This window comes from Urocitellus parryii, unplaced genomic scaffold, assembly GCF_045843805.1.
Source record: "Urocitellus parryii isolate mUroPar1 unplaced genomic scaffold, mUroPar1.hap1 Scaffold_152, whole genome shotgun sequence".
In the NCBI taxonomy this organism is placed as follows: Eukaryota; Metazoa; Chordata; class Mammalia; order Rodentia; family Sciuridae; genus Urocitellus; species Urocitellus parryii.
In genome coordinates this window covers 92,069-118,889 of record NW_027552075.1, presented here as the reverse complement: position 1 = coordinate 118,889, position 26,821 = coordinate 92,069, and the positions used below count along the sequence as shown (strand labels likewise).

Sequence of the window (26,821 nt, the reverse complement as noted above, 5' to 3'; positions counted from 1 at the left end):
CTGAAAAGGAAGCTGGTTTCCTCTGCCCAGTGTACATACCAATCCCAATACACCCCATTTCCTTAAACAGATCTTTAATGTGGGAAGACAGTTAAAAAAAAAAAAATCTCATCTCTATTGTGAGAATGGCAACTGGAGGTCATTGTTGTGAACACAAATCTGGGAACTCCAGGGTGGCATTTCTATAGCCACCTTCCTGTCTCAACCGGCAGGACATGGTTCTCCTTGCATATGTCACAGCTGGGGTTTTTGACCTGCTTCCAATTAGCAATGAGACTTGTAAGGTATCATGGAGCTGCTTGGTGAGAATTATCCCGCTGCCATTTGTCTGCATCAATGACCTTTAGGATCTCCTGCACCATGGAGAAGGGAATTTTTCATTGGCACGGTGAAGTGAGTCTTCCCTAACATTTTCCTCCAACGTAGCCATGGTATAGACCTAAACCTTTTTAATAAACCTTCCCACTGAGCTTAACTAAACTACACATCTGCTCTAAAAGGGGAATTCTGGTGACAGGGATCTGGCTGACATTAGTAGTTGGTACTTCAGAAAAGTCAGCCCAATACAGGCCACTAAAGTAACACAGATGACCAATTTTTCTGTTGTAATGGACTCTGTTCCTTCTGTCCTCACAAAAAAAGCAGCTGCAAAGAGGGCCTCCTTTCCTCCAAGGCAGTCATGACCTAGGGCAGGGACACAAATTCTATACATCTTCCAAGGGAGAGCCTAATCTTGTACCCTCATCTGCCTCACCCTCTAAGGGACAATGGTAGAATTTCTAGAGAAGCCTCTAGCCTTAGGACAGAGCTAGACTTGGGCAGCCCCAACTCTTACCCTATTCTTCACAGGGAGACCCTTGCAGGAGTCCTTGTGTTTTCCTAACCAGCAATCTCAAGAGGGAAAGAGCAGGGAATGTCCATAACAATGTCTATAATCTAGGGATTCACCTTGGAGCAAGTACCAAGCCAAAGGGATAGTGACCCGAGCTCCTGGAGGCATCTGTCTCTGGTACTCTAATCAAAATCAGCTTCCTGGTTTCTGGAAACCAAGATGATTTGACAGATGGCCATCTTCTTGGGATTTTTTTCTTATCCCCCTCAGTACCGGGGATCAAACCCAGGGCCTTCTTGCACATGCTAGTCAAGTCCTCTACCACTGACCTCTTGGGATTTTAGAAAATTCTGGAACATGGCTACTAAAGGTTCTCTATGCCTTTCCTTCCACTGCCCACCCTCTAATAGCACTCAAGTGAAAAATATTTTTGTTATTAAGAACAGGGAAGGCCACTAGATGGTAATGTCCAGAGATGCCTGCTTTATTTCTTACTAGGTGATTGCGTTTCAGGCTGGCAACATCAAATAGTCTAATCACCAACTAATTTTGTACTTCTGAACTACAAATAAACAATCCAATTTAGCAAGGAACACTGTCAACAGCTTATGGGTGGGTTGTGGGGTTTTCCAAATAAATTGTTTTGGTTGGCAGATGGCAGAGTTGAGTCAAGGGTAAGGCCTTGGACTGTTTAAAGGCTCTGACACCTGACTGAGATAGGCTAAACCCCTGTGAATCCCTGGGCCAAAGTCTCTCACCCCAAATGTTTCCCCTTTTGTGGCCAGTTCCACTCAAACAAAAGGGCAAGTTACCTAGTCTTAGCAAAGGGTACCCATGGCCTACTTTTAGTTGACACGCCCTCTGTCCTCCCTCCTGCCTGAGAACACAGCTTCTTCTGAAGGTTCTTAAAGACAAGCTAGATTTCTAGTAAATTCTTGCTTTTCAGTTCTGCTTTGAAAAGAAAAGGGAGTGACAGGAAAAGGATGCAGATGCCTCAGCAAAGATCCAGTGGCCTCAGGCACAGAGCTGGGCCAGAGATCTGTGCAGCTGAGCATGGCTCCTCTAAGAACTCAGGGCCAAGTTTCTTGGAAAGATATCAAGGAGAAAAATTCAAGAACAAAATTCCGAGAAAGTAGAAGCTGTCTGTATGAGCAGGCAAAAACCTGGAGAAGGTCAAGACCAAGGAAGAAAGAGATAAAAGGAAGGAATGCAAAACTCTAATCATATGGTAGGAGCTCAATAAAACTAAGCAATTATATGAATCATTATCTTAGCTACTTGTTTTCTCACCAAAAAAACCCCACACGCTTCGTTTCAGATTTGGGAGTCCCCTGCCCAAGAACCCACTGATAAGCTGCTGTTTCTCCCTCAGACCAAGAAAGACTATATCTACGTTCCCTATAAAAGGATACTCTCCCCAACAGCTCTGAGCTGATGTCCGCTGAGGCCACGCCCTTTCTCCGCTCCACCAGCATGTGCGTGTGCATGTGGAGCAGCTCCCTTCTGGCTGTTTTGTGTGTGTGCTGACTCCAGAGCCAGAACCCCAATTCGATGTCTCTGCATGCTTATTGTGCAGAATACCCTGAACAATCCTTCACCAAAAGCTAGTGACCTGGAGAGAGTGCTGCAGTCCCAGTTCTGGCCCGGTTATGCCATCCCTGTGAATGCCAGGCAGAATCTCCAAATATGGCAGATTCTGCTGCTGCTGTGAGGATGTGCACCCTTGGGTGCTAGTGAGGAGTTAATGCAGAAACAAGGCACCACAGAGAGGTTGGAAATTTGGGTTGTGTGATTTAGGACCTGCTGGAAAAGTCCAAGGGCAGAGGGGAAGAAGGGGAGGAGGAGGAGAATGAGTCTTAAATAAGGTCTCAAGAGGCTGGAGACCCACTAGATGGGCTCTGGCTTGAGCTTTTCTGCTAGGAAGTCATTCACAAAGGCCTCCACAATGGCAGGGGTGATCTCCTCCACGTCCATCACATACTTGGCCCGGGCTGACATGTCCAGAATGGTGAGCAAAGGGGCAGCTTCAGGCAGGTTGGTGTAATCTCGCAGGGAGTCAGTCATGTCATCCTGGAAGTCACCAGAGGGGAGAGAAAACCAGTAAGTTTTAAAAAGAAGTCCTCTGGGCCCCGTCTCCCCAGACTGCATGGAATGGGACAATTCCATCATCCTGAAGAGCAGGCTCCCCTCAAGGAGAGATGGGTTCTTAGCATAGGCAGCAGGAGACCGTGCCCTGTTGTGGGGAGACCACTTCAAAAAATTCCCTCAGATCCCCCAAACCACCAAGCAAATCATCTTTATTAGCATGAAAGCAACTCTGGTTATATCTTCTGCTTTTTAAAAATGTGATGTCTTTTGGTTGCTTATTTTTGCAAGCAACTCTCAATTACTTGCTAACTCTACTGTGGCTTATCTGAGGCCATCTGAACTTCAATTCTGGAAAGTTTTTAAACAGAAACAACTCACTACCCCCCAACCCATGGTTTCAAAGAAGGCAGGAGGCACATAGCTGGCCAACTCTAAACATAGCTTCGCAAGCACCAAGGTTACGCTGCTTCACTGTATTTGTTTGAGAAGGACATGGACACTTTCTTGTGCATTCCCAGCAGCTGTGCGGGTGAACTTCCCTCATATCAGATACTGCCTGGTTCAAATATAAAGGCAAACACAAATCCAAAGACAAGAAAAAGGTTTTGTCAGGGAGCAACCATTTAAGGTTACCTTTCATGACACTGACCCCCATGAGGTAGATAACAGTCAATGGACTTTACATACCCATCCTGAAGTCATTTCCCTACAAAATGCACAATATTCTAAACCCAATGAAAAAGACAGACACTGTTATGGTTTGGATATGAGGTGTCCCCCAAAAGCTCATGTATGAGACAACGCAAGAAGGTTTAGAGGAGAAATTATTGGATCACGAGAGCCTTAACCCAATTAGTGAATTAATTCCCTGATGGGATTAACTGGGTGGTAACTGAAGGTGGGTAGGGTGCAGCTAGAGGAGGTGGGCATTGGGGGCATGACTATGGGGTGTATATATTGTATCCGGCAAGTGGAGTCTCTCTATGCTTCTTGATCACCATGTGAACCACTTCCCTCTGCCACACTCTTCCACCATGATGTTCTGCCTCACCTTAAGCCCCATGGAATGGAGCCTGCTCTCTATGGATTGAGACCTCTGAAACCATGAGCCCCCGAAAAAACTTTACATCCTAAAATTTTTCTTGTTGGATCTTTTTAGTTAAAGTATCAAAAAAACTGACTAAAACAAACATTTTACAGAAAAGGGGCTTGGATTATTCTTGGTCTTAGATGGAGGTGAGCAGGAAGCATAAAGTTTATGACTCACTGATTTCTTTTTTTAATATTTATTTTTTAGTTGTACTTGGATGCAATACCTTTATTTTATTTATTTTTATGTGGTGCTGAGGATCGAACCCAGGGCTTTGCACATGCTAGGCGAGCACTCTACCGCTGAGCCACAACCCCAGCCCATGACTCACTGATTTCTAAGACAAAAATAAAATTCATGTATCCATGGCAAATCTTTAGGTAGACTATTAGTGAGATGATCTTTCCTGCCCCCTAAAACACCATGCACTTCCCAGCAATGCTGTATGATTCAATTTCTCAAGCACACTTCCCCCAATTCAGGCCCTTAATGTGAGTTAGTAAAAAGTCTTCATGATAAATAAAGGGAGACACCTGGACAAATAATTTATGTCTCATTCCCATTAGGAGGCCGTCACAAGCCAAGCGTTCCACTGCTTGCCCTCCCTGGATCCCTCCAATCAAACCACATGGATGAATTTTAATGTCCACCAGGGTTTCAGAGGGGATAACTTTTGCCTGCCACAGGGATATGATTGAGACAGAGTTCTGGGCTCAGTCAATGCTGGATGTTCCATCTTCCTCTGCCTGGCCCCCTTCCTTCCATGCTGCCTTGCTTCTGAGCCTAAGGACAGAGAACTGGAACCTGGAAAGCCCAAAAGGCCAGAAGCCCACGTGAAATGCACAGGAAGAACATGCAGCCAGGTGGGGACAAAAGCAGCAGATGACACAGATGCCTCTGTCCAGTTTTCCGGTCCAGGGAGCCTCCTCCCTCGGGGCATGAGCAGGCCCATTTGTCAGAACACATGGACAGAAAGAGGAAGAGCACTGTTCTTGGAGTCGCGGTAATCTCATTTCAGTTCCCTCCCTCTGCTACCTACTTCCTATGTGACCCTGGCAAGAACTTTCAGCCCAGGTCCTAGCCCCTGTCAAATGTATTTAACAAAATGGATTTGACAGAGGTTCCTAACACATGGAGCTTCTGTGAGGGTAAACCAAAGTCCAGCAACCCCAGCCCTGCTCAGAGAGAGCCCAGGGAGCAGTTTCAGGGCAGCCCTTCATCTGGCTGGAGCCTTACTTTCTTCCTCTGTGAGCCAGGACGATGATTATGTTCCCAGGCAGAGAGGTGAGGTACAAAGGAAACAAGCAGGTGAAGCACTTGGCCCAGTGCCTGGGTTTCCGCAAAGGCCCCTTTTCAGCCACTTTCTAAAGCCCCGCCCCACAGGGGCTCAGCCCTTTCTGTTCTGCACCCATCTTTTCTTTGGAGCCATTCTGTGGGGTTAGAGTTTAATAAATGCAGAGCAGCCTCGCTGGGCGCTTTGTGTGCAGCGCTAGTGAGCCCCAGGGCCTGTGAACCCTCTTTGTTCCTTTCCATCCCAGGGTTGGGCAGGGCAGGGCCACTTGAGCTGCCTGCGAGGGGCCCTCTAGGGCCTGCAGGGGCAGCTATTGAGGAAGTGATGAATGGGTGGCTCAGGGTGTCTGGCTGCTGCCTGTCTTCTCCAGCCTCTCCTGGGATCCAAACAGCGTGAAATGAGCGTGTGGGCTCCTACCAACTAGAGGTACAGATGGGTGAACGAAGGAGGCAGGGGTAGTCTAACCAAGTGTCAATGACTTTTTCAGGGGTCACCGGGGTGGGATGCCGTGAGCATGCGCAGAAGGGGATCCTGTGGGATAGACGCCTGCGCACCGCGCACGCGCACATGTCCATCTTACTGAACGCAGCGGCTAGCGGGTTGGAGGTTCCCTCCTCTCCAGGGCTCCCTTCTAACCCTGGGAAAAGTTCCCTGTTGGTCCAAACTGTGGGGGCCTTCAAGGGCCAGGCCTTGGTTGAAAGGGATTGGGGATGACAACAGTTTCCAAACTTGACCCTCTTCCTGGGCTGGCTGGTAACTAACTGTATTCCCAACTACGGCCAAAACCAGAATCCCAGTAAAGAGCTAAGCTCATTTTGCAGGCTGGTGCAGAGAACCTAAACCAATCCACACTTTATAAAGCACCCAGGGCATGGTTCTGACCAAGCACCACTGGAGAGAGGGTGGATCGTGAAAGTTTTTGGCGGCTGTTCTCCCCAGCAACCTGTGTGGCAGCGGCCCTGAGAGGGCTTGGTACTGTTGCAAAAAGGAGGGGAAAAGGAAGCAGCAGGGGTAGGAAATGGTTTTCCATGTCTAATGACATGTCTTTTCTTCCACATTGGTCTGTGGCATAATCAGCTTGGTCCCTGAGGTCCCCTCAAACTTCCTAGAGGCCACTATTACTCACATCCTAAAAGTCTCCAGCTAAGAGAGCCAGGGCCATATCCTCTCTCCACACTTACCTCCCCAGCCACAAAGAATAGAAGTGGTGCCTCCTCCTCTTTGGCTTTGTACTTGGCGATGATCTTCTCAGCTATTGGCTGAATCAGTTGTTTGGCTGCTTCGGATTCTCCATCATCCTCAGAATCTGTGATGGGGGGGAAAAAGAAACAACAAACTCTGGCTTGTCACCTACCACCCCCAAAGGCCTGGGGAGCTAGAGAAACACCCATCTAAACAGCCTCTGAATGGAAAAGAACCTCCTCTTAGACATAAATATAACTTTCCGTGTGCATGAGTGGGCCTACACACACGCACACACGTATGCACGCACACACACACACATGTACTAGCAGCAAAGCAGACTTGAACAGAGCTCTACCGCGCAGGGCTCACCAGGAACAACTAGCCTCACTGAGTGGCACAATGCCCCAGCCAGAAAATGCTTTTCACTGAATTCTTTTTTTTTTAAGCCTTTTTTTCCTTCTTATTTTTTATACCTTTATTTTATTAATTTATTTGTATGCGATGCTGAGGATCAAACCCAAGGTCTCTCGTGTACAAGGCGAGCGCTCTACCGCTGAGCCACAACCCCAGCTCCTTCACTGAATTCTTTAAAAGCTGGGTTTCCTCTAAGCCAGGACCTGAAGTATCTGGTAGTTTTCTTCTCAAAGAACCAGAAGCCATGACCTGAGACCTCCAGCTTCCCAGTGAAAATGGCAGAAGTGGTGGTCCAGTTGAGGTTGAGGACTGTGATTTCTTAGTGGTTTCATGGTGCTGGGGTGAGGATACCACAGCTGCTGTGATGCCACCTCCACAGCGAACAGCCAGACTCTCCTGGAAGGGGAAGACTGGCTACATGGGAGAACACAGACTGGAAGTGGCCATGTAGAGGGTCCCAGGGCTCAAGCTGCTGAAACCTGTAGCCAAGAGCAAAGGCAGCATCCCCAAGTGACAAAAGTAGGCTCCAGTGGTGGAGAGATTCCATTCATACATGCTATACCACATGATAAGTTTGTGGTGTGCAGAGAGAGCAGGACACACTCTGGATCTCCATTTAGTTTGCTTTGCCTCTCTATGACCCTTTCCACATTGCTGCAGATGGTCCTGAGGTTCCTAATTCTTCCTGGGTTCAGAATTGTTTTCTAACTGGCCACAGATGTTGTGTGTATGCCTGCAGCAGGCCCTTTTCCAAGGCCACCTCTCTCCAGGGGGGCACCATCCCCACAACTCAGACCCAGGCTACAAGTCAGTTGGCTTAAGAATTCCTTCAGGTCTGCTTATTGGCTTCCCTCCTGGGAGCCCCTAAACCAGACTTCAGAGAATTGGGAGGATGAGGAATATACTCCCTGACCCTTGGAAGCAGATATGGCACATCTCAGCCATGTCCTAATATGGCAGTTCATCTGAAGGGGAGCAACAAGTCCTTAGGCCGAGGGGAAGGTGGCTCTTGGCCAGCAGTTGCTTAGTTTGCAAAAGCGACCTGGGTCATCCCAAAAGGCTGCAGAGACCTCACGTGAATGTTTCTCTGCCTCTTGCCCAGGCTGAGCACAGCACCCAAATGAGAGTTGCAGTTGGCTACAGGGAAAAGAGAGAGCCAAGAACACTGCCCTGGGCTGGCTCTAACAGCCTCTGGCTGTTAGCAGTTCCTCAGAGCACAGAGGAACACAGAAGCAGGTGGGAGTGAGCCAGGCTCAAGGGGGCCCAGCCTCCTGCAGCTGCAGTGCAGACAGCCCCGCCTCTTTCTTAGGGGGTGGGAGTAGGGGCATCCTCCTGGCCTGACCTATTCTGCCCAGCTGGCAGCCCAAGCAGCTAGGGAGGAAGGCACAGCAGCCGGTCCTAGACCACCTCCCACAGGGGAAGAGCCATGAATAAATCATTGGGGTCAAAAGCAAGGCTGGTAGGGAGAGACAAAGGCCTGGGCTCAGCCTGGGGCAGCAAAGAGGCTTCAGGGACAGGCACCACCCCCAGTGAGATCCATTCTGGCCCATCTCCCTCTGTCCCGCCACTGAGCTCCATACCTACAAAAAGGACGAGGCAGGGCCCCTCGTTGAGCTGCACAGCGTTGGAGTCAGAGAGCTCCAGCACGGGTTTGGGGTGCCACGGAAACTCCCTGCAGTCCTCATCATTGAGCACCTCCACCCGTCCCTGCCGGGTGATCACCTCCCCCTGTGGGTCCAACACAATGAGCGTGGGGATGCCTGCAAGAGAGAGAGAGAGACAGGGTTCACACTAGCTTGGCCACTGGCCTGTGAGAGGAGGTGTGTCTGGAGACACAAGACAGTCTCAGAGTTAAGAATCTGGGTCCCCAAGCTGGAAAGCCTCAGGCCGAATCTGGGGTCAGCCACTAAATAGCTACAGAACTCCTGTGGTTCTGCCTGGAACCTCTCCATAAAACGCTGACAAGTCACTAGTCTGTCTGGGCCTCAGTGTCCTCAGCTGCAATGTGGTAAAGGTGTTGTAGTTCCTACCTTTTCTGGTTCCATCAAGAACATTTAAAGAATTAGGCACATGCCCTAGGGAGGAGCTCAGTGGTGGAGTGCTTCCCTGGCACACACAAGGCCCTGGGTTCAACCTCCAGCACCGCAAAACAGAGGCAAAAATATTAGTACAGGGTCTTGGCACATCAGAGCAGCTGATCATTGGTGGCATCCTAAAGTGATCCTAATGGCACAGGAGTCCTCCGCACGTGCAGGGAGTCTAAAGCTGACCAAGATGATGTAAGAACTCACACCCGCTCCCACATGGCACCCCTGCCATAGACGCACACGCGGCACTAAGCAACAGATGGAGCAGACTCCTCACATGGGAGGGGGTGGGGGGGATGGGGGGGTGGCGCACCACAGTGAGCAGGGGAGGAGCCTTTGGCCAAGGCTGTAGCCATACAAGTGAGGGAGGAAGAGAAGCCATACTGCCAGCCCTGGCCTTTTGTGGCCCCCACTCTCCAGTCCCAGCCCTGCTACCTGTGGAGGCTCTGATACATGGTCTGAGAGAGACAGTCCCCAGAGGGAGCAGGGCATGGGAGTCTTGGGCTGGAATAAGAAATGCATTTCAGGGGCTCTGGTTGTGGCTCAGTGGAACAGTGCTTGCCTAGCATGTAGGAGGCCCTGGGTTCGAGTCTCAACACCACATATAAATAAATAAAATAAAGGTCCATTTACAACTAAAATAAATATATGTATATTTTAAAAAAATAAATGTATTGCAGTTCATCGGCAACCACCACCACCACCCCCCGCCCCCCCCCCAACACACACACAAAGCCTCAAGTGAACACTTAGAGAAAACCCATCCTGAGTTACGGTCACCTCTAAGTTTGCCACTACCCCCATTCTCCTCCAGCCGGGGCTACCCCCACCAACCACAGAGCCAGCCTTGGCCCTGTCCTTTGGGGACATGTGTCTCTCCATTGGCAGTTGGTCCCCTCTCCTTTGGAGCTATCCAGGTGCCTCTCCTCCACGGCAGACCAGAGCTTGAATTTTATATGAAAGCCAGAGCAATTTAATATTTATAGATTGCAAAGTATTTGGTCAGTAATTTGCTCCACTGACATTTTACTTCTCTATGGGGGGAACACCGAAGTACCAGAAATGTGGCCTTCGTGCTTTGTAACCTGCGGCGGCAGCCAGCCCAGCGGGCATGCAGCGCTGGGCCCATCTTCAAAAGGAATAAACCAAACCATTATGTTCGTAACTATTAGAAGAAGTGGCTGGGTGTGTTAGGGGAGAGGTCCAGAGAGAAACGGGCTCCTGAGGACTGCCATTCCCATCACATCACACACACAAACAGCGGCTCCTCAGGGACTTTGAAGATGCACTGGTGATGAAGAGGACTCCTGAGCATGAGTCCAGGCATTTCCAGCCTCATACTGTTAGCTGTGCTTTCCCCTCGAGGCTGGGCCCCATGTCAGGTGTGTCTTCATCCCTGGGGATCAGGACCTGGACTTGAGTCAGAGGCCTGAAGGGGGGCCCAGGGCTGTGGGCTACTTGGGGCTAGCCAGCTACAGATGAGTCTTCCACTTTGCCACACTGCAATCTCAAAAAAGCTTTGGCTTTTAATCAAGCTAGTGTGTTTCTGAAATCAGGCGGTTATAAGCACTGGGTCACACCAGAGCTATCCACGGCTATGATTAGACACAGCAGCTGGCCAGTTCGTAGCCTGCACTCAAGATGCAGAGCTGGTCTGCGGAGCACAGGCAGGCACAGAGAATGGAGAAAGAAGGAGAAAAGGGAAGATTGCTGGTCAAGCAGGCCAATTCCCGGGTCAGAGCCTCAGACTCTCTGAGGGACTATGGTAAGGGGCCTTCTTTGTTATCATAGCCGCAGTCTCTTGGGTCCACACCCATGAGGATCAAAAGCACAGAGCTCCAGCTGGTTCCACCAAGGGCCAGATCCTCTGGGCCTGGGTCTCCCCACCTCTTCCCCTTGGCTATGCACAAGCAAAATCCCCTCTTCATGTTGGTAATTAGAGCACGAAAGCCTGTGTCTAAAAACCCTAGACAATGAGGTACACAGGAACAAGACAGTGTCAGGCATGTGACTGCAGTACATAAACAGAAACTCAGTAAAATATCTATAGTCAGATTCTGACCCAGAGAAACCCCTGTGTTTGGCACATGGATGGGGAAAAGTCCACGCCCACTGTGCCTGGCTGGTCCCCTTCAACTGACCCCTGGTTTTGGCCCTATAGCCAGAAGAGTGTGCTTTCCTCTGATGCTGAATCAGAGGTCTAGAAAAGGGAACTCGCCTGTATGGATGTCTGCTCTATGCCAGGCAGGACACAGATGCTACCTCACTTAATCATCATAACAGGTGACTGCAGGGAGCACCACTATCCCTGCCTTATGGATAGTCAAGTGGCCTACCACTGTCACCCAGCTAATCAGTGGTCTTGCTGGGACAGGAACCCTGTCTGCCTGTTGCAAAAGCTGCAGTTCTCTGTCAGGCCACTGCCTTTGCTGAGGATTCTTCTAGCACCTGAATGGGGACTCTCCTAACTAGGACCAGGAAGAGCCCCTGTAGAAGCAGCTTCGCGTACCACCTTCTTCCCTCCTGTCTTCCTTCCAAAGCAGTAGGGAAAGAGGCTGAAATTGCTTCTCCATCATGCAGTCCCTGAAGTAGGTTCTCTAAAGTCAAGACTTCTCAAGAGGAAGTAAGACAACACCTCAACAGGAACTTACAAGGAATGGCAAACTTCTAATTGATGGCATTAAACAAAACATCTTCCATACCATCAAGGAGCTTCTTGCAAGGGAATGAAAAATGGACATTAGCTAGGGCTTGTTGTTCCCAGCCTGGATGGCTGGAATGTTGAGGGAAATGACAGTTGAGACTCTAAGCAAGATCAGGCAAGTCCTTTAATTTCTTTGAGCCTCATTTCCACAGCTATCAAATGCAGATAATGGCATAATCCTGTCTTAATTGTTGTGGGGAGGAATAAACAAGATTTAAATGTAAAAATATTTCTAGCAGATTATCATGTATATAGTAAGTGCTCCATTAAGTATTGGCTATTACTGTAAATCAGTTCATTTTTTAAAACGCCATCTCTAAACTGATGATTTGAGAAGTGGAGGTGTAGAGGACTGGTGCCTTGTTCTACTGAAAGCAAAAAACCCTTAGGCTGGGCTGGGAAAGTTAGCTGAATAACAGAAGAGAGACAATGTCAATACTACAGCAAGAGTGCCAGGAATAGGATGTGAGAGCGATCTGGCTGCGACATCCGTCACCCCATTGATCACCAGGGTTGATTCGGCTGATCTGGCTGGCTAGGTGGGTGTCCCTTTCCTCCCTCACCACTCCATGTGCGTCCCTCCCAAAGCTGTGTACTCAGTCGAAGAGGACGACCTTCCCCTATAGAGGAGGACCGTTCTTCGGTCAAGGGTATATGAGTAGCTGCGCTCCCCTGCTAGAACCTCCAAACAAGCTCTCAAGAGTCCCAGGAACAGTGATGCCTGTCATGCATGGGGTTGGTGCTCTTTTATTTGTGTCAACTCAAACTTAAGTTTCAGGCTTAGAACAAACAGATTATCTTCCTAGAGAGGGCTCAGGTCCAAGCTCCTAGCCTTAGGGAGCTGGGCTGGACCTCAAGCGGTTCCTAAGGAGCCTTCCCATTATCTCCCTCAAATCACAGAGAAGCCTGTAATCCCAGTACTTGGGAAGCTGTGGCAGGAGGATGGCAAGTTTAAGGCCAGCCTCAGCAACTTCATGAGATCCTGTCTCAAAAAATATAAAGGGCTGGGGATGAAGATCAGTGGTAGAACACCTCAGTGTTCAATCCTCAGTACAACCAGGTGCGTGTGGGGGGAGAAACACAAAGAAGGAACAATGAGGCCTATGAAACCAGCTCATTCATTCCTCATGGGAGGAGCCTATTTGTGACTATTTAGAACAATCTTGAAGCTAAGTGTACTGAGACTATTTTTCTATTGCTAAAGAGATAGAGTTTGTGGAGGTGACGGGGCAAAAAAATTGAAATCATCCGGAACCTTGGGGAGAGGGAGAAAGACACACAGGATTGCAACCCAGGTTTCTTTGCATCTGGATGGCAGCATGACCTGAGGGTACTTGGAATAATTCCCCCAAGATTTCTTGGGGTTCGGAGGAGAAATCAACAGAAAAGCAGATGCTAAGACAGGAAGCATGGGTTAGGGCACATGGCAGGGAAAAATACTATGTGATCATGAAAACAGTCATTATAAAGACTGTAGCAACATGGAAATGGTTTGTAACATATTGTAAGGAAAACATGCTACCTGTACATTACAATTGCAAATAAGTACCTGTGTGTACTGACAGAGACCAAAAGAACTCAGAAAAGTGGAAACAGTTATGCTAGCAAGGCAGAAGAGTGGGCCAGATGAGCTGTATATATATTTGGGTTTTCTTTTTTGTTTTGTCATACTGGGGATCAAAACCAGGGCCTGGCACACACAAGGCAAGCTTAGGTTTTCTTATATGGTATCATGATGCATGGATTAACATAGAATGAAAAATCAGAACTGAAGGGCAGCAGGGTTGGATAAGAATGAAATACAAGCCCATGACTTAGCCATATCATTGACAGTTGTTTGCCAGATCCTTTTTCCTCTCCTCTTACTGGTTCCCCCAAACTTTCCCTTATTTAGAGAGCTAAGGAGGGGAAGAAAGCAGCTGGTTTGGGCGAAACTCAGAGAAACCCACAAGAGGTTCCAGGGATGGTTCTGAACATGCTTGAACTGGGCCAGCAGGTCCAAAAGCTGCTCAGGGAGGTGCCTGTGCCAGGAGACAGGCATGAACAATTCAGAAAAAAATCTAGAAACAACCAACTGCCCATTAGCAGTGGAGCAGATAAATCAACTGGTACATTCATATAATGGAACACTTTCCAGAACTGAAAATAAATGAACTAGATATAAAGGTCAACAGGAGTAAGTCTTGAAAACACACTGGTAAGTGAGAAAAGCAAGTTGCAAGACGATATTTCAGCATGACAGCATTTTAAGCATGCTCCTAAACGACACACCAAGCAAAACTATATATTATTCATGGATTCATATATATGCAGGAAAAATGTGGAAACAGCTTGTGAAGTTACACATTAAATGTATGGCAGTGTTTCCCCAGGGAAGAGGAAAGAGAAAGAAGGAGAATAAAAGGACCCTCCCCTTTGTCTGTAATGCTCCCATTCATTTGTGTTTTCTTTATATCACTTTCGGATGCTGCAGACTGAACACAGGGCCAGGAGCCCATTTGTTTATATTTTAAATACCTGAGCAAAAATGTCCATAGGGGGGTGGAGGCCCATGGGTGTTTATTACAGTATTCTCTGCCCTTACTTGCCTTTTTCTGTGTTCTCACAATTAAACACGACATACAAAATAGAACACCAAGGCCGCTGAGTAGTTTCCCGGGCTGCCCCCAACATGCTCTCAGCAGCTGACAGGGCCAGTTCTAGACAGGCCGCACCAGCCCTTTGAATACTGAGATTTAGCTTAAAAAAAAAAAAATCCCAGAATCGGCAGCTTGCCTTCTACTGATAGAAAAAAGAAAGAAAGAAAGAAAGAAATCTAAGTTCCAAATGTGTCCTTTTTATATCTACAGATTTTTGCTTCAAATCCATTTTTTTTAAAGGGCAAGAAAGAGGGCAAAAGGAAGGGAGAGAGGAGAAAGGAGGGAAATAGAAGGAAAGGAAAAAAGAAAGGGAGAAGAAAGAGTGGAGGAGAAGAAGGATGGAGCAAGAAAAAAAGAGAAACTGAAAACTCAATGCTAGGGCAGCAAAGGGCCCTCACCCTGTGGCCTCTCAGCCACTAGGCCAAAGCCGCTGGCCTGGTGGCCCTCCCCTCAGGCTGTTTGCTGGCCAGAGGCTATTCTGCCAGGGGCAGGGGTGGACAGGCATCTCTCGAGACCCTGCACAGCCCTTAGGCTGCCTGTCCTCCCAAAGGCTAGGGGCAAGGGACAGGGAGAGGGGAACAAAACCAGTTAGAGCCCCTAGCCCAAGAGAGAAGGGACACTAAGCCTCTGAGCTGCAAAGAACAGGGTGTTCTCTGACAGCCCAGGATTACTTAGACAATTGCTAATGGGATTTGCCCTTTGCCAAGTGTGTCTAAATGGTTTCCTTAGAAAGGCATTTTTAAACAGCTTATAAGGCCACAAACTCCCCAGTCTGCATAAAACCCTGGGAGTTGAGAGGCCCTAGACCCAGGGGAAGCCAGCTATGCCCATAATACAAAGGAAATGAATAGAAACTAAATGCCAGGTCCTCGGTGAGCTCAGGTAGCCCTGTGAAGACCACCAGTTCACACAGCCTGGGCTAGGTCCACAACACCCAAGACAGTCACAGCAACCAGTCAGCTGGCAGCGGCAAGGCATTTGTGCCATCCAACCAGGGGCAAACTCAACCAGCAAGGTAGCAAGACCCTGTCTTAAAATGAAATATAAAATGGGCTGGGGGTGTAGCCAGTTGTAAAGTCTCCTGGGTTCAATCCCCAGTACCAAAACAAAAACAGAAAGCATAATGGTAAGTGAAGAGAGAAAGAAGTGGAATGAGAGCCCCACGCACACAGGAAGAGTCACACAGGAAGCAGGCGCTCACCCAGGGACAGCCCTGTGTGATCTGCTGAAGACTGGACACTCACAGAGCCAGAAGCCTGCTACGAGTGTGTTTGTACATGTGTACACGCACGTGTGCATTTACATCTAAACATGAAGTTATAAGCACAGAGTTACACAAAAGCTCAGAAATATTCAGATTCAATAAAAAAAACCTGACAATTTTGTGATCCTAGAATAGAGTATGAAAGAAAACAGCTCCTTCAAGGCCGAAGGTATTCAGAGCTAGACTGCAGACCTGTAGGCATCCACAGAGGCCAAGCAACATCCAGTGGAGGGATGGTGCATCCTGTAGGGGGAGCTGCCAGCTTCTAAGACCAGAGAGAGCAGTGACACCAGTTAAACCAGGGCTCTGAAGGTGAGAGGAGCAACCTAATTGAGAGCAAGGACATGGCACTATAAACAGGCTGTGGGTTGGGCAGGAAAGCTGGTTACTTGCAAACTTGATGCACTGAGAAGATTCTTTCAAAGAGTTGGAATAATCTTAAGTGGGCATCTTTCAAACCTAGGAAGATCTAGAATTAAGTTTAGAAAATATCAAACTCATTTATGTTTTTATATATCAAAAAATCCAAGCACATTTAGTATATAATTCAAGATTTAGGGGCTGGGGATGTGGCTCAAGCGGTAGCGTGCTCGCCTGGCATGCGTGCGGCCCGGGTTCGATCCTCAGCAGCACCACATACCAACAAAGATGTTGTGTCCGCCGAGAACTAAAAAATAAATATTAAAAATTCTCTCTCTCTATCTGTCTCTCTCCTCTCTCACTCTCTCTTTAAAAAAAAAAAAAGATTTAGATTTAATTAAGAGAATGTGGTCTGTTATAGTAACAGGTTCATCCTAGGATTCCAAATATTAAAATACATTATCGAGAACTTGATGCAAACTTGTGTTTTGTTTTGTTTGGAAGTTGAACCTAGGGTGCTTAAACACTAAATCACCTCTCCAGTCCTTTATATTTTTTACTTTGTTTTTTATTTTGAGACAGAATCTCACTGAGTTGCTTAGGACCTTGCTAAGTTGCTGAGACTGACTTTGAACTTGTGATCCTCCTACCTCAGCCTCGTGAGCCAATGGAATTGTAGGAGTGAACTCTGCAGACTTGAGATTTTTAAGTTGGACCCTGTGACAGTAATTCTACATTTAAGATAACCTAAGAATCATCATATTTATGACTAATTTACTGGAGTGACTAGATGGACTCAAACACCAAAGAACATTTTGTTTGTCCTTCAATTAAATATTTTTAAGAGATTTAAGTATATAAATCAGTTAGAAATGTGTAAAGGAGTAAACTCGAAGTTTGTAAATGGGTTCAACAGATCCCTAACAAGAAGCTACTATAATTTCCTAAATATATACATATAATTAAAAATTCAAAAGCCAGGTGGAGTGACAAGTGCCTTCATCCCAGCCAGCTACTTAGGAGGCTGAGCCGGTAAGGTTACTTGAGCCCAGGAGTGCAAAACCAGCCTGAGCAACACAGCAAAACCCAAAATCAAGGGGGCGGAAGGGAAGTGGAGTCCTGACTGATAGGGCTGGTCCCTTGTGAGGAGAAGAGACATCAAAGCTCTCTTCTGCCATAAGGACACAGGGAGAAGCTGGCTATCTGCAAGGCAGGAAGAAAACTCTCACCAGGACACAAATCTACCATCATCTTATCTTGGTTCTCCAGCCTCAAGACTGTGAGAAATAAAGTCTTATTTAAGCTGCCCAGTGTGTGGTCTTTTGTCCTAGCAGCCCTAGCAGACTGAGCTAGTCGCTTAGTGGGTGATGATTGTTGTTGTTTTGTTTTGTTTTATGGCTAAGATAGATCCGAGTATATCATGAGGTGAAAAGGAGCTGGAGGAGGGGCTGGAGTGTGGCTCAGTAGTAGAGGACCTACCTACATGTGTGAGGCCCTGGGTTCAATCTCTAGCACTATACAAGCGGGGTGGGGAGAAAAAATGGAAGAGACGAAGAGCAAGAAACTAGAACAAAGGTGGAGGCTTGGAGAGTAAGGATGAGACTGCGAATGAGGAGAGGGGGTAGGGCTGTTCAGAGACATGGAACCTGATGAAGTTACAGGAAAGTTTCATGGCACAGGGGGACACTCGGGGAATTCAGGAGAGCTACCCATACTGCCACTAATACAGGTCTGCTGAGGAAAGGGGCTAGAAGAGAAAGAAGGGAAAAGATCGAGGGGAAGGATGTGATGGCTATGGGACCTCTGTTGGTGGTCACAGGTAAGTTTCCAGCTGGCTGCTCTGCATCCCTGGACCCCGGTCCAGCCTGTGCAGGGCTGTAGAGGCACGTTCTCAGCAGCCCTGCGGCCCACTTCAGGCTGCTTTGGTGACTAGTGGGATGAAAGCTTGCCTGAACTTGTACTTGTGAGAAGAAGGCTTCTGAATGGTAAGATCAATGTGAAACACTGCACAAGAACTTAATGACAACCTGTGCTTCACTGGGAAACCAGCTGCGTAAGCCTCATGGATGACAGACTCCCACCTGTCCCATCTCACATGCCCTTATGTAGGTGACAATGTGAGGCTGCGAGGAGCAGAAGCAGGGAGTATGGCCTCCTCCCCTCTCCATAGGGCAGGACTGTGTGAGGCTAGACAACCTGGCAGCAGAGCCCTGAGCTCCAGTGTGTCCATCAGAATTATCAGTGGATGACCTGACTATGAGATTTCTCTTCCAGTCTATAAATGTCAAAATGGTCAAGTCCAAGGATGCCTCAGGCTTTCTGTGATATTTCTGTGATACGGCCTCATCAGCCTTATCTCTGCTCTGCCCCAACAGCAAACCTCAGGCTTTCCTGAGGTATCAGTGTGGGGCAAAAAGTAAGCACATTACAAATATTTGTCCAAAGGTTTATTTTGACTTTTGTCTCTAATGTCCCAAACCCTTCATCTAACCCCACCTATTCTATAAGGCCCTGCTCTATAACTACCCTGTCCGGGAAGTCTTCCTGGATTAGTAGCTCTAAAGCCAGGGTTTCCTCTGAACCTTATTCTATTAAATGCTGCCGTGAGGAAACAAGGGGCAGGCAACACTGTGCCAGGGAGAAGTTAGAAGCCAGAGAATGAGGAATTAGGAGGTGGGGAGTTGGAAAAGTAGATATTTCCAAGCTGAAGAGAGATTATCACAGATGGCAGGGGATGGACATCATAGAGTCGGCAGACCAGAAAAAGGAAGGGTCCAATATGAGGCTGGGCTGCAAAGAACACTCATGGCTGGAGCTGGGTTCCAGAGGAATCTGACATTCTTTCAGTGTAGCTGTCTGGCTGCTGCTTGCCTAAGGACCAGGTCTTTCCAGATCAGCTTTGTGATCCTTACCTAAGGGTTCCTTGTAGTCTTGGACCACGTATGTACTTCTCATCCTTACGCTGCCAGGGCCTAAGACTGCACCAAATGAATGAGCCTCTGAAATTCATCCCTGTATTCTCTTCCTCCTCCACTGTGGCCACCTGCTTCCTGCCTATCTGAGCCACCCCTAACAACCATGGCTCCTATGTCCACAATATGTGCACGCTGACCACTGAGAATCAGAGGGAGAGTTCAGCTGAGTTTCTAGGGTCTAGCGCAAAAAAGAATTGTGGCCCATAATGAAATTTGAAGTATACAAAAGATCTTAAAATAAGTAAGTAAGTAACTAAGTAAATAAATAAATCCCAAAACCTGGGGCTGGAGTGTAGTTTAGAGGTAGAGAGTGTTTTTAGCATGCCCAAGACCCTGGGTTCAAATGCCAATCCCCAGTACCAAAAACCCAAATGAAACAGAATAAAACCAAAACTACCACCTGCTTAAGCTTAGCTTTTACTGGGTGCTCTAGGATAATTTCTTGAGAATAAATTCCTATAAGTGGGATTTATAAATCAAGGCTATCAAACTGCTTTAAAAAAGTAACTTAAGGGTACAAGTCATTTTCAAGGCTGTTGATATATATTGCCAAATTGCTCTCCAAATTTATATCCCTATAAATCTCTTGATTTATATCCCTACTAGCCATCTGCTATCTTTCCCTACACTGGGATTAGATTATCATTTTTAGGGGGTGGTTCTTTGCAAATGTGATAGATGCAAATTTAGTGTTCTCATCTGTAAATCATGAAATTATGCTGAATATTTTTCACATCCATACTGACAATGTATATAGGGTAAGTTGTCTGCTTCATATCTTATATTTTCTACTAAATTGTCTGTCTTTTAAAACTGGTATCTGGAGAAAGCGCTTCCTTTATGAAAGAATATGGATTCTTTGCCATACATGTTACTAATATTGTTGGTTGCCTTTGTTTCAACATTATTATATTCTAAAGTTTATCTTCTTTAGGTGATAAAATAAAAATTTTCCTTCTATTCCTCTCTGCGTTAGCCAACAAATATTTGTAATGTGCTTACCTTTTGCCCCACACTGAAATATTCCCATTTTACTGAACAAAGAGAGGTTAAGTAACCTGATCAAAGTCATTGTAGTGGGGCTGGGATGTTGGTGGCCTACAATAAGGTGGTGGTAATAAATGTGGGAAGAAATAAGACAGAAAACAATATCCTAGGAGAAGATCCAGAGTGCCCACACCTGGCAGGAGAAGGAAAATTGACAATCTTGGCCTATCTTTGAGATGCCTCTGGGAGAGTATATTCCAAGGCTCAACCACATCACAGAATCATATTTTTTGCCTACTAGTACACACACCCACACACATAGCTGGAAGGGGAAGAACAGAGGCCAGATTGTGGTTGAGGAGCCTCTGTTAGGGAGTCAGAGGAGGCCACACATGGGAGATACCTGCTGGTATGTACAGGCAATGGGGATTTGAAAAATCCCAGGGTTGTCCCATTATTACTGAAAGGCCAAGATGGAAAATCCATGGTTAGCAGAAGAGGCAGGGCACAGGTGCTCTTGGATAAGGCTCTAGGAGACAACAAAGTCTTGGTAACACTTAGGAAAGATTTGGGTCATACCCAACCTACTGGTGAGTCTCACTGTAGCCAGGGAAGGAGCACTTCAAGTCACAAGCCAGAATAGAGGCTGAGGCTCAGCCACGTGGAATGTGCTGGCTGTGCAGTTAAAAAAAGACAGTCACATCTCCATTTTAGGAAAATTGCAGAGTCACTTTGAGGGTGAAGAACTGAATCCTGCAGGCATAAAGAACAAAGCACAACCCCCATGTAATTTTGGGATGGGTGATGGGAATGGAACCTAGGGCCTGAAACATGCTAGACAAGCTTTCTGCCACTGAGCAACACAACCAACTCCTAGTTTAATTCTTACACTTGCCAAGTAAGTACTTCACTAAGAAAAAGTAAAGTACTGAACGAAGTATATTCGTTCTGCTGAAGAATGAGAAGGAGTTGTTAGTATAATAAAGAATAGAAATACAGTTTGTTTCTCTCACAGTCTTTTTTTGGGGGGCGGGGGTGGACACCATGAATTAAATTCAGAGGTGCTTAACCACTGAGCCACAGTCCTTTCAGTTTTTATTGTGAGAAAGGGTCTTGCTAAATTGCAGAGGCTGGCTCCTGTCTCAGCCTCCCAAGTTACTGGATTACCAGCACGTGCCACCATACCTGGCAAATAATCATTATTTCTGAAAATCACTATGATTAGTACCTGAAGTCCTGGTTCTAGACACTCTCAAGCAATTTCCTTACCCAAAAGGTTATTACCCACCACTCAGCCCCACCATGATGCTTCAGGAATTGTGAGAAGCGCTTTATGTATATTACATATTCATGCTCTAAACAATTTATCATTCCCACTTTTCAGAAGAGGAAACTGAAGCTCAAGAACTCTGAGTGTTGGAACTAAAGGTCACTCTCTGTCACACACTAGTCTGTTTGACAGTAAAACCTCATTGTTTTGGCCTTGTCATTTGGGAGCATGTGTTCCGCGGCCCACCTATGTTTGAAGCCACTATGTCAGAAAGTGAGAAGTAACTGTCTCACCAGGACAAGTACTTAAATCCACACCAAGTAATTTTTAAGATGGCGAAGAATATGAACATTCCTGGAAATAAAGGTTTGTTTTCTGCTAAAGGGAAAAGGATGTGCGCTGGGGCTGTAGCTCAGTGGTAGAACACTTGCCTAGCATATGTGAGTCCCTGGGTTTGATCCTCAGAACCATATAAAAATAAATAAATGGAATAAAGGCATTGTTAAAAAAAATCTTAAAAAAAAAAAAGGAAAGGGATGTGGTGAACTTAGAGGGCCAATGGGCCTTGGTTGCCATCTAAGGAGCCACATGGAGTAGGGGCCTGGGATGCCTACCTTGGATTCCATATAGCCGGTTCAGGCGCGACCTCCGGGCCTCATCAGTGTAGGGGACAGCAAGCCAGGGCATCTCACTGAAGTACTGTTTGAATGATTCTTCTGACCTGCAGAGAGACACCCATGGAGAACAAGGTCCTATTATCCAGAATACACCTCCATTCAGTCCTCCCCACCCATTACAGAGTTGTGCCTGAAGCCCCTATAGGGCTGGGGTTCATGACATCATGCTGCTTGGACACCAGGCAATGGGAATGTCTGGTTTTACCCATTCTGTGTTCACCAAGAAGCAAATGCCTCCACACAGCACAAACTGAAGCGCCATCCTGGCCACTGCAACATCCCCCTTGCTCGTATCCTACCAATTATGCTCATGCCTAGATGTTCATTTTCAACCCAGACAGGTCTTACTATTCCAGGGAGCTCAGACATACACAGCTATTGTATTCCCTGTGATATTTCTACTCTGCATAGGGAACCGTGATGTGTACAAGACCACAATTTAAAACAAAGCATACACCTGTGAGTCCACGTTTAAGAAATTCTAGGGAAGACAAAACTACTCAAGTGATAGTGGGTACATCCGAGGTTTCCTGGAGCTGGAATTTGGGGATGAGGACTGATTGATAAGAGCCACAAAGGAATCTTTTGAGTGATGGAGACATTCTGTATCTTAACTTTGACGATGCGATTATATAGGTAAATATATTTGGCAAAACTCACTGAATTGTGTACCTTAAAGGTATTCATTTTATTGTGTAGAAACTATACTTCAATAAAAGTATTGTTGCTTAAAGTTTTTTAAAAAGGCTCGGGCTGGGGATGTGGCTCAAGCGGTAGCGCGCCATGCCTGGCATGCGTGCGGCCCGGGTTCGATCCTCAGCACCACATACCAACAAAGATGTTGTGTCCGCCGAGAACTAAAAAAATAAATATTAAAAATTCTCTCTCTCTCTCTCTCTCCTCTCTCACTCTCTCTTTAAAAAAAAATAAATAAATAAAAAGGGACTGCTCCGCCTGACATGCCTTTAGGCTTGCCCCCACTCTACGCATTGAGACAGGGAGCTGTGGAGAGGAACCGTGGGCCATTAGGACAAGCATGGGATAGTGCGGTGCCAAGTTACATAACAATGTGCAAAAGGCCTTCCGCGTGCCATCCTGAGAGACAGAAGTGCCTGGGAACCCAGGCTGAACAGGGCTGGAATTCTGAGTTGAAGGAAGCTTGGTGATGCGAGACATGGGAAAGAGAAGCAGAGGAAATTGAGGCTAAAAGGACCTGAACTTGCTCTGTCTTTCTTGCTTTTGTGATTCAAACAGCCCCCAGACAGAGTGCATAACCGGGGCTAAGAAAATGACTGCATGTGCACCAAGACAGCCGTCACATCCCATCAGGCGCTGGCTCTCTTCCATCCTCCCCACTCTGTATCTTTTCCTCACAATCTAGAAAGCTGTTTGAACAAATTGGAAAACAAATCCAAATCCCAAATGGCCCAGGTCTGGATTGGGATGTGCCCCAGTGTTCACAGCAAGAAGAGGTTTTTCTCGGTTCCCTTCAGACAATTATAGGAGCAAATGTGAAATGTATCTATCTGGCCCTCTGCCAAAAGTGCCAGATATGCCTTCCCCAAGTGCTGCCTCCACTCCTACAGCAAGGAAGTAAGAAGTGTAAGGTGAAAGAAATGGATACTAACCACCTCAGGAAAGGGAAGCAGCACCACCCTGCACAGGCATGCCTCACCTGTCTGCGCTAACGAAGATGATCTCAAATTTCTGGCCGGCCTCCTTAATCTTCCGGTAGGATTCCACCAGCACCCGTGTGAGGCTTCGGCAGGGTGGGCACTGAAAGAAAAGAGCAGGACCTTGCTGTGCCATCAGAGGAGGACCCAAGTGGGATTGGGACACAAAAGAAGTGGAACTGAGCTTGCTCCTCTTCATGAACCAACATTCAGCACACAAGGGCCCCCTGCTCCGTAGTGAGCCAGCAGGCAGTGGTTAGAACAGTCCCCTTGGAAACCCTTAAAGGCTCATGTGAATGGGTTAAGGAGAATATTCTTTCAGATCAATCAAAAGAAGTCATTATGGGGGCTAGGGATTTAGCTCAGTGGTAAAGTGTTTACCTAGCTCGCACAAGGCCATGGGTTCTATAGCCAGCACTGAAAAAAAAATTTTTTTTAAAGTTAGTTTCTTGCTGCTATTATCATTTACAACTTTAAGCACTAATTGCATGCCAACACTGCATCAGGAGCAGGAGAAGACAAGAAGGCCAGAGATTTCCTGCCAGAGCAGACACCCCCAGATGCCAACCACAGCTAAGCTCAGTGGTGACATCAGCGCTCCTATTTGTCTGGACTTAGGGGGGGACCAACCACTCACCCAGTGTGCGGAGAAATAGACTCCCACGTGAGACCCCTCCAGGCTGCTGCTCTCCAGGGACTGCCCATTATTTCTAAGTAAGGGCCCTGCGATGACTTCCCTGAAGGGCTTAGGTCCCCACGGGAATTCCAGACCTGAAAAAGCAACAGATGGCAATGTTAAGACTCCTCCTTATGGTGAGGGGCCCAGGATCCATTGAGCTGCAGGCAGGACAACTTCACCATCAAATGCTATCTGTTAACACAGCCATGGGATATGCAACTCACAGGAAACAAAAGAACTCATCCACTACCTGTGGGGCAACAGCTCCCAAGCCTGCATGGGGCCACCTCTGGATACAGAAGCAAGGCTCAGGACAAAACTGAGCAGACTCCCCAGGTAATTCTGATGGTGGGGCAGGGCTGCGAATCCCTGCCTTAGGCGTTAACCACAAATTGATGCAATCTAAATCCTAGCATCTCAGGCATTCTCAATGCTGACCACATGTTAAAATCTACTGGGGAATTTAAAAATATAATGCTCCGGGGCCCCATCCCCAGAGAATCTGATTATATTGGTCTGGGTTGGAGCTAAAGGAACCAAGTGAGAATTTAAGTCTAATAAAAGGAAAGATTATAACCCACCCAACCCAGATGGTCAACATTCTGATAACACTTAAGGTCCCGGTGGAAGAGTAAATAATATGCTCTCAATTCTATAGAAAAATATGTTCTTACAGGGTGGTCTGTGGCCCACTGCCTCAAAATTGCCTGAGGGATCCAGGACTAGAGGGAGAAGTATAGACCAGTTTTAAAAAATGCAGGTGGCCAAGCCCACCCTGAAATAAAATGAAAATCTCTGGGGAGCCAGGCTTGGTGGTGCATGCCTATATTCCCAGTGACTCTGGAGGCTGAGGGAGGAGGATTGCAAATTCAAGGCCAGCCTCAACAATTTAGCACCCCCCCCCCTCCAAGGATGTGGCTCAGTGTCTAAGTGCTCCTGGGTTCAACCCTTCTAACCAAAATAAAACCAAAAACAAAACAAAAAAACCTCTTGATTCCAATCTTTGGGGTGTATGTGAGCATGTATATGTGTACGTGCAAGTGTGTTTAAATCTTCACTGCAACACAGATAGCAATGAAACCATGGTGAGAAAGGTTGAGCATCCCTAACCTGAAATTTTAAACTGAGTCCTTTTTTTTTTTTTTTTTGGTACTAGGGATTGAATCCAGGGGTGCTTAACCATTGAGCCACATCCCCAGCCCTTTTTGGTGTTTTATTCAAAGATGGTCCCACCGAGTTGCTTAGGGCCTTGCTATGTTGCTGAGGCTGGCTTTGAACTCTCGACCCTCCTGCCTCAGCCTCCAGAGCTGCTGGGATTATAGGCATGCGCCACCTTGTCCGGAGAGTCATTTTAGTGCTCAAAAAGTTTTAAGATTCCAGAGTATTTCAGAGTGTTGGACTAAGAATATTCAACTGGTAAAGTCTGTGCAAATATTTCAAAATATAAAAAATTCTGAAATCTGAAACATTTCTGCTCCCAAGCATTTCAGATGAGGGATACTCAATCTATCTTTAAATTGTGTGAGAGAGAGGGGCTGAGGTTGTGGCTCAGCGGTAGAGCTAGCACGTGCAAGGCACTGGGTTCAATCCTCAGCACCACACATAAAAGTAAATAAATAAAATAAAGGTATTGTGTCCATCTACCAAAAAAAAAAAAAATTGGGAGAGAGAAAGGCCCCTTTAGTCTGCCTCTGATTGTGAAGGTAACAGCTGCTGCTGAGAGAAGCACTGGAAAGCCGGGTGTGGTGGTGTAGGCCTGTTATCCTAGTTACTTGGGAGGCTGAGACAGGAGGGTGAAAAGTTAGAAGGTGGCATGGGCAACTTAGCGAGACCCTGTCTCAAAATAAAAAATAGAAATGACCAGGAAGGTAGCCATCCCCAGGGTGGCAAAAAAGAGAAAGGAAGGGAAGAAAAGAAAAGAAATAGCACAAGAGGTCAGTATCTTGGTTTTTGCTGCTTTTCAACAGCCTCCTTAGACTTCAAAGCTGAACTTTCTTTTCCAGATTCCAACTCCTTCAGCCCATGAATTAAAGTCCCCTAGAGGGACATTCTTATCCCTTTAAAAACCTTAACTATGACCTACAAAATACCATAATTTCATCAAGACAATGTTCTCTAGCCACTTACACATATTTACTAGCATTCTCTATACCAAGGAGGAGGGGGCTAGGGCAGGGGAAGGAGTGGGAGTCGAGTCATAAGTGCGGATAGACAGGCTGAAGCTTCACCTTCTGGGTCATCGCGGATCACCAGGAGCCCATTTCTGCACACAACCTTCCCAGTGGTGGCATCTAGGAATATTAGCGATGGAATGTTGGAAATTCGGTATTTGTTCCAAAGTTTAAGCTGTAAAAAGAAAAATAAAAGGTCGGGGTTAAATCCAAGCCAGATTAATTGCAGAGTTCTTTTGAGACCCTCGGGAGATGAGTGAGAAAATCACTAAAGTGTAAATAAAGAAATAACTGGGCTAAAGCAGGATGCTGGGCATAAAGGGACACTGACTACAATCCCCATGCTCCCGCGTGGTAGATACACAGCAGGAGAACCCAGACCCCTCCCAGGCTCAAGCTGTGACAGAGGATGATGGAGGACCAGGCTTCTCCTCT

At 46.8% G+C, this 26,821-nt stretch overlaps 1 protein-coding gene across 1 annotated transcript in view; it reads right to left on the bottom strand.

Annotated features, from left to right (window-relative positions):
* Positions 1-389: 389 nt before the first annotated feature.
* The window catches only part of LOC144251702 (nucleoredoxin-like), a gene marked incomplete at its 5' end in the record, with an annotated part of 110,409 nt that continues 83,977 nt past the window's right edge, over positions 390-26,821 (bottom strand). The window contains 7 exons of the mRNA XM_077794474.1: positions 390-2,902; positions 6,483-6,607; positions 8,481-8,660; positions 21,801-21,907; positions 23,539-23,639; positions 24,174-24,307; positions 26,444-26,561. Coding sequence (XP_077650600.1) covers positions 2,720-2,902; positions 6,483-6,607; positions 8,481-8,660; positions 21,801-21,907; positions 23,539-23,639; positions 24,174-24,307; positions 26,444-26,561 — 948 coding nt within the window. The remainder of the gene's footprint in view (positions 2,903-6,482; positions 6,608-8,480; positions 8,661-21,800; positions 21,908-23,538; positions 23,640-24,173; positions 24,308-26,443; positions 26,562-26,821) is intronic.